At 36.0% G+C, this 13,336-nt stretch overlaps 1 protein-coding gene across 1 annotated transcript; it reads left to right on the top strand.

Moving 5' to 3' along the window:
• The first annotated feature begins 368 nt into the window (after window positions 1-368).
• LOC139690040 (uncharacterized) lies at window positions 369-11,554 on the top strand. The gene is made up of 3 exons (XM_071587225.1): window positions 369-450; window positions 10,093-10,177; window positions 11,287-11,554. Exons 1-3 carry the CDS (start codon window positions 384-386, stop codon window positions 11,552-11,554), a joined length of 420 nt encoding a protein of 139 aa, XP_071443326.1. The 5' UTR covers window positions 369-383.
• Window positions 11,555-13,336: the final 1,782 nt, after the last annotated feature.

Below are 13,336 nucleotides of genomic sequence, written 5' to 3'. Positions count from 1 at the left end.
CCTCGCCCGCCAGGGGCCATGTACGCCGCCGAATACGTCCCCGCCCTGTACCCCTCCGCCCTCGCCAACGCCTCCCTCCCAGACTGGTGGGGCGGAGGGGTGGGGTGGTTGCCGCCTGGGGACCCGACGGCCTTCCCCCACGGTGTCCCACGCCTCCGACGGACTCCCCATCCCGCGACGGGAGACGGCGGCGGCGGCGGAGGAGGCGACGGGCGGCGGCTGCGGGATCACCGACACCACCATGGGGGGCCTCCCGAGGCGGGAGCGGTGACTGGAGGACCGGTGGGGATGCAGGGCCGTGGGACCGGGTCTTAAACGTAACGGGCCACCTCAACGCCTCCGTCTTTGCCGACTTCTTAGCGCTCAACCTGACGAAAGACGACATGGACTACATGATGAACTTGTCCATTGGGAACACCGGAGTACTGCAATGGGGAGGATCCAACGGAGGTGAGTGTAGGCGACGGGGTGGTTGGTCCCTTTCGTTCGGAAGGAAGCCGTGGGCGCGAGGTTCCTCTCTCGAGAGCCGTGATTTTGTTCCCGAAGCCTTGTTTCCCTGTATTCGGGACCCAGATTAACTTTGGTTCGTCTTGCATATTTATCTCCTTCCCGTGTCTTTACAAAAATTAAATGAAAGATCAGTGTACATAATGACAGTCGTGATTTTTGGATTATAACATAAAAATGAATTAACGTTGAAAATGTCGCCAAATTCTGCTTTATTCAGTTCTTTCATCAAATTCTCACAGATCATATATTTCAATGAAGAAACTTTAGGAGTTCCCAAGAACCTTTCCTAGGATTTCCTTTTTTAAATATACTTAAATAATGAATTTTGATTATGAACACTCTTTTTTCTTGCCCAACTACTACTAAAGTTTCAGTGTTTTTATTAGGGAAAATACTATACTGTATGCGCCCTGTTTCGTTAAATATCTCTATTGAGTGGTTTTGCTCCTTTTTCGCCTTTCTTGGCCCACTCCGATGTCTTCATCCTTCCACTACGCGTATTTGCGTTCACCAGCTTCCAACCGGTTATAACATTGCCAAAGTGGTCCCTTATCGGTCGTTTGATCGCGTTGGACTAAAAACTACGGAGTATACTTGAACTTCAGCCTTATTCCCTCGCTGCCTCGACTTTCCAATCCTATTTAAAGGGTGCGCTGAACTTCCCTCAGATAGGACATTATGCAGCCTTTGGCATCTCCAGCTGATAATTCAGCATATTGGCTCTTTCTCTTACTTACTTACTCCTCTCTTACTTTTCCACTTTCGATTAAGTACTCGGAATTAAGTACTCATATGAGACGTGATCTTTTGATTTCTTAAGCAGCTGGCTTCCCACAATTTTCAACTGTTAGACTACACGTTAAATATACGTAATCTCAGTCTCACAAATTGGCCCGATAGTTTTAGAGAAGCATCGGGAAGATGGTGATAAAAATGTCATAGGTGTTTGTCGCAATTAATTATTCTAACCCGGTTCATTCTATCGATCGATGGGAATTCTGATGAAGTTCGTGCTTGCTCTAAATAAACAGTACTATTCTTATCACTATGTGATCAGGAAAAACCTCGGTGCACAAGTAGAATGGAATGTACTTAAGTTTACCGCTCTATTAAATATTGTCCAAATTCTGTGTACCTATATAAAAATGGCACATATTATATGCTATTGAATTTTCAATTTTAATCCTCAAAATATAAATATTTTTGAGAATTTGCATGAGGTCTAAGTATTCGTATTCAGTAATTGGAGATTATTTTTAGAATTAGTTGGAACTGCGTATGTAAGAAATTGGGTGAAGAATGCAGAATTTCCATAGGGTGGAAACATACTATTATAGGTGAATTTTATTTTTTATAATGTTTTTTTGCTCATTTTTTATGATTGTTTTGTATATGAGTGGTAGATTTCGTGATAAGCCACCATTAAAACTGTCTAAATAATCTGTGGTTACACCAAATGATTTGATAAACGTTTCGTTTTAATTACAGAAATCACAAACTACATTAAATTCACAGTATGAAAATATTCTTGAAATAACAATTAAACTTTAATTTACCATACAAGTAATACTAATTTCCCGAAGTCATCTCATGTTTTTCCAAATTCTCACTATTTTTTGATTTGTGAAAATGTAACTATTTCCTGCCCTGAATACTAGATAAGGGGTACTTTTACTTCTTCTCATATCACACCAAACACAATTTTAAAAATGATGACTCCTCATATGCTTCCAAAAGTAAAAGCTCAAAGAATAATTTTCTAATGCACTCGGTTGACATCCAATGAATTTTTGACCTGCACCTTTCTGTCCGATATGTAATAATTGCAACCAACGGGATCTACTAGAAAAATAGCACGGCTCATGAGGAGTAATTTACTGGGAACTTTCAAAGGCAGTTCCACATAGATGGCACAAGGCTGATCAGGTTTTATGGACAACCTCTTCATCAGCATGCAAGCTTAAGCTCTTCCGAGAGACAATGCGGTAAAAAAATCAATTATTATATTACAGGTTAATTACGATAACAATACTCAGTACGCTACCGGAGAGTACTTTATCCCCTAATGTGAATTTGGAAATTGAATTCGTTTGACAATTATAAGTACCATGCAGTTTGCCTGTTGGTCTCTGAAAATCCCCTAGTACTCTGTATTTAAATTAAGGCAGCATATACAGATTAAGCATAGAGTATCCTCAGAAATATTTTACCGTGATTAATTTTTCAGCTATCATCAGCTCAAATATACTTTGGAAAATATTTTAAAAAGTTAAAAGCATTTTTTTAAATTAGAAGTTTTTAAACCTCTGTGCTGTCAAACGCTACTTTTAAATAGATGTGAAAAATATTGGAAATAAAGAGTATAAATCCCAAGTCCTCGGTTTTTATCACCCTCCCGAAATATAAGGAAATCGTGTCAAAATGAGAGCATCTTTGTGCGAAGGCAATCAATTTTATTTCACCACCGTACGCATTCACTGCACACTTTGCAGAGAGCTTGATTAAAAACGTGCACGGAATGCGTCACGAATCCATGATCTGCATAATTTACGAAAAGGGTAGAGAGAAACGCCTCTCACGCTACTTCACGGAATCCATTTAATGGAGATAGGTGTTCCAGTACTTACCCTTTGACTAAAATACAAGCCTTATTGCCTCATTTTGAATGGCTCGCTTTGTATGTGTGTTAATATTGAATGATTTCTAAAAGGCAGAATACCAAAAGCTTTCCTTCGCACGGGAAACAAACTTCGACTTTGAGGTATTTAAAAAAAGGCATGGGGGTGAGCGCATCGATCTTCAGAGAAGCAATTTCAGTCAAACTTCAAACACGAGTTCCAGTCAGGAGGAGAGACTTGGCCAGTGTTCCCCACTCCAGTATTCGAAGAAAAGGAGCCTTCATCCACACGTCCCGACGACGCTGTATAATACGGAAAAACGCTCTCTCTAGTAGTATTCTCGCATTACACCTCTTACATTGCTTTCGTGATGTGCAGGATGACCATAATCCCTCGCAATAATCAGCAAGTAAGAATAAGTTGGGATAGTTATAGTATAATATGTTAACAATAAACAATTTCCAGGTGTCATGATTTCACTCAACGGGCATGGAAATTGGAATAAAAGTAATGAAAATTTTGTGTACATCATTATCACATTAAATTTTTGCGTAAATACTCAATCGTTTTGGATAATAATACTATACAAAATATTTTTTTGCAAACTAGGTTTGTAAATGGGGAGAATCTCGCTTGTACGAGATTTTTGAAAATGAGAGAAAATTTTTGAGAAATGGTTTCGAAAAAATAGTTTCTTCATTTCTAACACGGGTACCTATTGAACCGCCCTCGTAGACCTTTGTGAATCGCACTCACTCACTCGTTAACGGTTGACAAGGATTCCTCCTATGCCAGTGACCCGTTAATTTCACAAATGAATGCAAAATTATAAAACGGATGTACATACGCCTTTATCCATTCATTCGATCACTTGGGTGTGTTCAAGAACCGGGACATTTGCCATTCAAAAGTACTCACTCGTTCAGGGTTTACAAGGATTCCTCCTACGCCAGGGACCCGTCAAAAACACATAAATAACAAAATGAAACAGAAAGGACTTACATAAACACGCAATTACTCAAATACATTAGACCTCTTTGAATCGCACACACTCACTCGTTCAGGGTTTGCAGAATTACCCCCAGAATAAAATAAAAAATGCCCAGAATTTCACTGAGCGATACCATTTGAGTGTAAAAGAATTAGGAAGCAAAGAAGAATATTCGACATGTAGTCCGTTCCATATGCCTGGTGGTCATAAGTCATATCTGCGGTCTCAGCTTCCGTTTTTTAATACTTTTGCCATTGCGTCTCCCTTTCCGGTGGCACATTCATATTGCATAACAAAGGCAGCGCTGAACTTCCCTCGAGTTCAGGAATTTATAATTAAACCCCAGAACTTCTCCTCTCACCCGGGACCGCAAATGAACAGTTCCCGTTTCCAAATTCTGCCTTCAAATATGCTATTTCGACCCACAACGATCAATCGATGGCTTTAGAACCTATATATATGCAAGTGTATCATAAGCCCCCAAGAAAGCGTATGGAAGCGTTTACACGAATACCAGTCACAAATCAGTTACACTAAAAGTAAATTGTGTTTTCAAATACTTGAGGTTCTACAGTTTTTGTGTTGAGCATGGTTTTTTCGATGGCATAACAAATTCTATTCAGCAGTTCATCCACCTAATATTTCCATAATTTTTTGGCATACCTTAGTGGGAGACTTGTAGTACTTTCACTAATGTCGCAAATAAAACCCATTGGATATTATCTTTACAATTACTTTTAATCCGATTTTTCATTTTGTGTGGTATTTTTGTTCTATTGAAAAGAGCCTTTTTGGTGAAAGGAGTGCGGAGCAAGGACTATTCGTCTCCACACCCCCTAATGTTTGCCATCAAACCTCTTGAACCGATCCCACACACTTTCGAGCAAACAAGGCTGTAGAGTGGCCAGTTTTCCTCTTTTTCCTAGGAAGGAAAATCCACCAAACGGCGCCCTCCGATAGTCGACAAATAACTGAATAACCTTCGAGGGATGTAATTGAGGAAGGATGGCGGTCAGAATGCGCGTATTCCCCTTCAATAAGGGACTGCGCGAAGTATCCGGCGCAAATTCTACGCTACGAATCTGGGCCATAGATTTTTTGAAGATTGATTCTATTTTCGCACGTTACATTCGATTTGGATTCTCACTAAGGAGTAAAATTTCGTCACCTTACTTTTTCACCGCCATAATTCCCCAGCTACAAGTTCCCCAAATATTAACTGCTCCACGACGCATGGCGCGGAATACAGCATATATTTGTTTTCTCTTTGTGATGTTTCATGCCAAATTATTTACTGATGAATTTTACGTTTCCCCTTTGATACGAGTACAACTGTATACTTTTAAGCTTGGTTAAATGCGTTGCTATCCCCTTTTTATGCGGGGATACTCTTATAATGTGGCCTGTACGAGTATTAACGCCAAGGGACTGCATTAAACCGCTAATGAGGTTCATAAGCTACAATCGAATTGGTAACATGACAAAATCCCGAGGAGCAGCAAGTCGTAGTTGTCAAGGAGAATGATGATACCGTGATAGAATTGATAGACAATAAATGCACCATGGATAGTCCAACAAATGTTAAGTGTTGGGGCGCCGTAATTTTGGTGCGTAACGTATGAGTGAGCGACTCCAATAAAGTTCTAAAAATTAAGGCCTCCGTTATCTTGTTGCTTCCGATGGACCCTAAAAACTTCCAATAAAATGATATTACATTCCTAAACATTTATATTTTTTATGATATATTCCAAATTTTTCTTCCAGCGAATATTTTAAATTAAAATAATTAGACTTTATTTCCGACTATCGTATTATTTCAAAGCATTAATTCTCGCATTAACCACTCATTAGACCGATTATCATACGTACGAGAAACAATCGTCTCGGAACATAGAGACTTCTCATTCATCATAGAGAATGACAATTCCCATTCCATTCTTCATTTCAAATATTAAGTAAGATTAAGCCAGCCTTGTGACGCTATAATCCCATCAAAGATAGTTTTCATAATCGCCTTTGTCATATTTAACAGTGGTTAAGAACGAGAAAAGCCGAACTCTGCCTAGTAATAAAAAATACTTACAAGTAAGTATTGGTACTTTCATTTTACGGACATATTCGATTATCAAAGAATTATATTTTACATTTTTTTATAATATTAATTAAGGTAAAGAAGAAGAAAAAATTCAAACGTACTTGGATGATGTTTAGAATCTTTTTACCTTGAATTTTTATTAAACTTAAGGAGGAAACTTGATTTTAAGCATTCCAATTTACTTACTCTAAGTAATATTTTTGGTTCACAAACCGTTAAGCAAAGATATTTAAGTTTGATAACAGCATAATTGGACTTCTATTTTAATCACTATAATGAAAGAGCGAATAAATTCCTCCACTTATACATATTTTCTCAAACTTTGTCAAATAAATGTTATTTTTTGAGGTATTTCATTCAACAATGATGAATTTTATCATTAACCATTGCTGTTCCTCCGAAAACAACATTCAAATTTCACAAAAAGCAGAAGTTATTTTTATACTATTGAATGTTCTTGATACCTTATATTAAATGCGTTAACTTTAGCATATAAATTTATTTTTATCGCATTTTGATTCTTATGCTATTACTCAAATAATTAAGTTTAAAGAGCGAACAAATGCCGTGTCTTTATTATGTTTATTATGTTACCATCCCCCCATTGCGTGATAGCCGCTGCAGTATTGTTCGGAGATAACTACTTGGAAGGAAAATAAGAGTCAAAGCCCTCGCGCAAGACGCAATTAATTCTTATGCTGTTTTTAGATACTCAAGTCCAGTTTTTCAAATAGATAATTTAATAATACCACATTTCATTACACATTTTTCAATACTTTTCAAACTGTTTGTGTCTCATAAAATTATTCTTAAGATCCCTAGAACCATTTGGAAATTACACGTATGGGCCCCTACACCGAAGTATTTCGGAAAATTTAACAAAATTTGATGCATAACATCGGAGGTATACACAAAAATTAGAAGGATTGGACAAGCAAAATATAATGACATTAATTTTACGGGCTTTTTTACATGAGAAGGTTAAAAAATAAAGCTAACAACTTAAAAAAAAAGTCAAAAAATTGCGCACGACGTCACAATAGGATTGGGGTATTATTTTTTTTGTTTAAAACAGTTTTTGCCAAACGTTTTCTCATTACTTAAAACTAAAATATATTTAAAATATAGACAAATATTTTTATACTCAAATATGGAAAAAATTAAACAAGTATAGGAATACCTAATACTTCTATATATTAAGTTTTTGATATAATAGTAATTAATACTGGATTCACCATAACTCATACGAGTACATGAATACGGCAGCACACGTATTTTCTGCGAGGTACCACATATTTTACATAACATATTTTTATTGGTATTTAACATATTTTAATGAGATATTACCTAAAAGAGCACTTGTGTAATATTGATAAAATGAAAAAGACAATAATTTATATAAATACCCTCGTTCTCAAAAAAATAAGTTGTAATAATTGTTATACACTAATTATTATATTTTAATTCACTATAGGTGTCATAAATTTAGAGCGCCATTTTCTCCATACGGAACTTATACAACCGTGCGTGCATATACGTATGAAGTGTTGCCTAACTTTACGGCGTGATCGACCGAAGTTGTATCTTCAAGAAACCGAGATTCAGAAGTCAAATGAACTAAAAAGTCTCCAAAACATTTAGTTCTTAAAAAATAATAAATTCTCATATGTAGGCATACAACTAAAGATGTTTTCATGAAATATGCGATTTATATTAATCAACAGAATGTAATTTCTAATATTCTCAGGGTAGCATAACGTTTGGATAATTACGCGTATACTCATGTATCTATATCTTCATATGTATCATTATCAATTATTATTAATCGGCACTATTGAAAATAAACAATGCTGATAGCATATTATAGTTTTTTTTTAATTTATATGATATTTTTTTCAGCTAAATTTCTTTACTTTTTTACTAAAAGAAATTAGTGTAAATTATCCAAAAATTATATAGAAATTGCTATTTAAGCTTGATATAGTAATATAATAAATATTTAAGCTAATAAAAGTAAAATTATGCCTAAATCTTTCACCTATTCTGTTGTCCAGAAGGAGAAAAGGAAGTTTCTAAACCCTCAGCCATGCAAAATGATGGAGTAGATCGCACTTTAGTTATTTAAAGTTATCTGCATTTTACGTTTTGCTTTTCACAAATAATGTTTTTCTTTAAATTAGCACTCTCATCTTTTTAAATTTGCTAATATTAACTATATTCATGTGAATTTTTAGCTAACACCAAGCTACGTTTTAAAGCAGTATTTCAAAGGTACGCATTATAAACTCAGAGATAAATTTCCATCGTCAATTTCATCTCCTTAACAGTTCTTGAAGACGTAATGGTTTAGATAACGTAGTTTTGCGTGGCTTCGCGATTACATATTCATCAAAAAGGGCTCTGGGGAAAAATCCTTCACATCCATTCCTTTTAAGTGATAGGATTTATGTCCAAGACAATCCTCTGCAAATAATGGATGAACCTCGACGTTCTTTTTTCATCGCCCCTTCGAAGAAATAAAAAGGTACACACCTCTCTTCTCAAAAGCTGATTTGAAAAGAGCGAATCTCGTTTCTCAAAATTTGTTACGAATCATGGAAGGGCACATAAATCTGCATTTTTTCGTCGATCGAGGTTGAAGGACTTCCCGTGTCGTCGATTTTTTTGGCAGTAAAATTGCACCGAGGCGAAAAACGCTCTTATCTGTAGAAAGGTTAAGATCCTTTGGGAACTCTTAGGCATCGGAAAACGATAAATCTCCAACGGGACTGAAAAAAAATTCTCTTTGCTAGCATTTAAAAAACCTTGACTCGCGATTCAGCCGCTCTCCGTGCAAACTCAGATCGTGCAAAAGGAAACAAAGAAGATAACAGCAAGCTCATTCACCGGTTGATTTCTTTAGAGATAACATTAGAAGCAATTCCTCCGCTACATAATGGCCCGACTAAGCAGCTTTATCTCCGATAAGGGGGAAAAAACCATCCCATAACGATCTCGATTACCATTTCGTCTTCTCCTTCTCTTTCCATTGGCAAAGGGAATGGAAACATTGAGTTCAATAATGACATTGAGGTTCTGACACTCCTCACGAAATTCTTTATTAAAACTATGTCAATTCTTAGAGTTTAGCGTGAAATTAGATAAAATGCAGTGTAGCTTATTTCATTTATCAGAATGTGTATATATCCTTCATGTGATTAATCTGTATAATTTCTTTCCTTGTTTTCGGTTTTGCCAGCTTTCACGTCCACGGTTTATGTCTTAAATATCTGGATGGTAAATATGATTTTAGAGTGAAAGATAAAATTCGAATAAATAGTGGACAAAGTGCATTTAGTTTATATATATATATATAGTATATATATATATATATACATATATATATATATATTGTTTAAAACACTTTAATAACTTTTACACTCGTTTTTATGAATACCGCAAACTGGAGAAGAATCTCTCATTATTAGATACTCAAAAATAATTAATTAAAAAATAAAATATAACCAAATATGGTTGTTGCAGAAGCAAAACGGACAGAGCGTCCAACTTCTGTATTAAGTTATTCTGGTGATACCTTTGGACATGTCCATTAAAATTAAAGAAGTGTAATTTCCCCAATACTTAACCTTTCTAAGAGCCACAGATAGAGTGGAAATAAATCGGTGGTTAACATGTATCATATATTGGTTTAATATATAAATATATACAGGCATCGTACTGTAGACAAACACACACGCCAGTATCTCGAATAACCCCTTACATTAAGATCTTTTGTGAAAAAAATACACGTATATAGTTCAGATAAATGCAATATCGGATCGGCCAAATATACCCGTATATCAACCACGTTCTAAATCGTGATTTTTCTTCTGTTACAGTTGGTCCCAACAGTTACGCCAAGAATCCTGGGCATCACAGAAACAACACTGCTGTCGTTCCAAGACAAAGAAATAAAGAGCATCAGTAAGTAAATCAAAAGAGTTGATTACGAAGGATAATGTAAAAAGCAATTTATCCAAGTGCAGCACTTTTTATTTAATCGGATTACAGTGATTTCATTTAAAATGCTTAGGGTTATCTCTTTCAACCTAACTTAAATTGTAATACCCACCTGTTTTTTCACAAATGACAGTGCTATTCGGGTATTTGATCCATATAAATATTGTCACCGAAATCCCCTTGGACCAATTTTTATATCTTTAGACACCCCTGGAATCCCCATAAGCCACTCTCTAATCTAAAATAGTTACTGCAGTCATACAAAAAGCAGTATTAGAACATTTGTCTTACGATAAATAGCATCACAATTCTATAATAAATTCTTTAAATTTCCTATTTATTTTCATTTGGAAATACTTCTTCTGTAATACTCTTTGAGAGAATCGAGTATTAATTATTACATATAATGAAACACTTGTCAATAATATTCAATTTTTACACCCGAGAGCGCCATTAATGTTTAAATATTTTTTAAATGCGATAAATTTTTATTGGCGTATTAATCCCATTACATTACACTTTTAACCTATTATTAACACAGTTTCATAAAATTTCATTACTTAGTAGTCTCTTGCATGTCAAGTCACGTCGATAAAAATTGATGTGTAATTTCAATATACCGTAGATATAAAATTTAAAAACCAATTAATTGTTTCTTTGGCGGCTTTAAAAAAATGTAAAATTTTTAAAATGAATATGGCAAATCAGTATAACGACTGTAACAAAAAAACTAGATATTGAAGTATTGAACTACCAGCGATAACGTTCACGAAAAGGTTTTCCTCAACTGAAAGCCAACCTAAATTATACGGAGTAAGGAATATCAAAACGGCAAGCAATCAAATAATTATGTCTCATGCCTGTTTGACTAGCTCGGTCAGAAAGGTACCTTCACCTCTACTTTATCTTATTTTCTTGTATTTTTGGACTAATTTTATTGTTAATGTCTTCTTTAATTTTTTATTAATCGAATAATTACAGGGTAATTAGCGTTGAATGATAACATGTTTCGATACGTGGTTAATTTACTGCCGTTTTCTTTAAATATAAATAAATTTTTCACCCAATTTCAGATCCTGTTACTGCGAGAACTCGAAGTCCCTTCTCCTCCGTATGGTGGACGAGTACCGCACACTGCACCCGGTTGCGGCGATCACCGTGTGTGCCCTTGGTATCCTCGCAAATGCCCTAAATGTGGCCGTCCTAACAAGGCCGCATCTTGCGCCCGCACCCGTCAATCGCATACTTACTGCCATCGCTGCCGCGGACGCCGCGCTCATGGCGGAGTACGCTGCGTACGCCATATTCGTCCGCCTTCCTCAAGCCAAGAGCGGTGAGTAGTGGCCTCATCATGCATCATTTTACGAATTTCTATCCTACTTACATTCCTATCTCCAGTTCTTCCCATACCTCTTTATTCATTTCCTCCATATATACGTTGAACAGCACTGGCGATAACGGACAGCACTGCACCTCTTCCTAACACTGCCTATCCGGACTATCCGTTCCTCACTCGCACCTGAGGAGTCAGAGACATGAACAGGTTGCGGACTAGCCTCCGGTCCCTCCAATTTATTCCTATTTTCTGCAATATACTCATTAGTTTTTCCCAATTCACTCTATCAAACGCCTTTTTGAAATCTACGAAACAGGCAAATACATACTGATTGTATTCTATATACCTCTCGATTAGCGATCTCATTGCTGCAATAGCATCACGTGTGCCTCTCCCCTTCCAGAACCAAAACTGATCATCCCCTAAGCAACCATTTTTCCTACTCTCTATCCTTTTTTGATGATTCTGAGAACAACTTTAGCTGAGTGGGAAATCAAACTTATTGTTCTGTAGTCCTCACATGCTGTAGCCTTTTCCTTTTACCTTTATATATATATATATATATATATATATATATATATATATATATATATATATATATATATATACATATATATATACACACATACACACACATGATGTCTATCTGGAAAGTATCCAGCCATACAATATTTTCAGAAAAATGGCCTACCTAGAATAAGTCCTCCCTTCAAAGTACCCCCAATGGGACCTCACACACTTATTCTACCGTCTCTTCTAATTTCAAAGCAATAGGCATTTCGGAATGGTCATCAGCTGCCTCGTCGCATTCTCTTTTATCTCCTCAACGTCAAGAACTTCGTGATGCAGTTGCAAGGGACAAGCTCCAAGCCGCAAACGATGGCTCAGGTTTTCTATGAAATTTCATGCCTGAAGATGAGCCATAGGTCTACGGCTAAAACCCTGAAACAAAAGCTCAGTCTTCCCAACAGTCGGTTGGCAAAATAAAGGAAAATGTGATGAGACAGTTGATGACTATTCCAAAAAAGGATTTGGCCGATTATTTTTTTAAGTGAAACAAAGTTTTCTTTTCCTCACATCTGATCTTATTTCCTCACTCATATCTGTCCTTCTCTCACCCTTAATAGAGTGGATAGCTGAGTGAATATGAGGGAAATATGCTGGTGACAATACCTTTTGATTATGGCTACTCTACTTTTAATCAAACGTTAAGGTCTTCTCCTTCCATGCCGTTGGAAGGTTTATGAATGAAAAATATCCCTTTGTAACTCAGCTTGGTAAAATATAATTTAACGTATATTTTTCCTTTTATTTTGGTAGAAATTTCAAATATACATGTTTATATATATTTACTTAAATTGTTAAAATGTTACCGTCTAAATTAGGTTCAAATATTGCTATTCAAAAATTATCTATTTCATCCCACGAATGTATCCGAAAATAGCGATTTGAACCCAAAGTGTAATCCACAACGGATACGAATACTCGAGTGTATTTCTTGTAATCTTCTTTTGCTTTAACTTTCTTGAGATATATTCAGTGTATTTTCTTAGTTATTCCTTGGGGTGAACTGAAATAAATAAAATTTAGATACGGTATTCTAAGTCATGAATTCTTTTAGAAAATAGCATTTGTTGATTCGCGTAGAAAAGAAGGAATGATTCCGGCACTCTATTGAAGCCCAGAAATCGGTTATAATAGCAATGAAAACATCCAGCTCACGCCTAAACTCTACCTTAATTCTGGATATGATATGGCATTTTAGTTTTTTGTTGTTTGCTATTTAT

Source organism: Hetaerina americana, unplaced genomic scaffold (genome assembly GCF_022747635.1).
Source record: "Hetaerina americana unplaced genomic scaffold, ioHetAmer1.1.p SCAF_3, whole genome shotgun sequence".
Taxonomy (NCBI): Eukaryota; Metazoa; Arthropoda; class Insecta; order Odonata; family Calopterygidae; genus Hetaerina; species Hetaerina americana.
Note: the sequence above shows the minus strand (reverse complement) of the source record. Positions and strands in the feature narration are given on the sequence as shown.

What these genes read in the sequence shown, in the direction of transcription:
- LOC139690040 (XM_071587225.1), top strand. Translation starts at nt 384, where the DNA reads ATGGACTACATGATGAACTTGTCCATTGGGAACACCGGAGTACTGCAA. An exon ending in ATGGGGAGGATCCAACGGAG is followed by an intron (nt 451 to 10,092) that starts GTGAGTGTAGGC and finishes CTTCTGTTACAG; the next exon opens with TTGGTCCCAACAGTTACGCC. An exon ending in CAAAGAAATAAAGAGCATCA is followed by an intron (nt 10,178 to 11,286) that starts GTAAGTAAATCA and finishes ACCCAATTTCAG; the next exon opens with ATCCTGTTACTGCGAGAACT.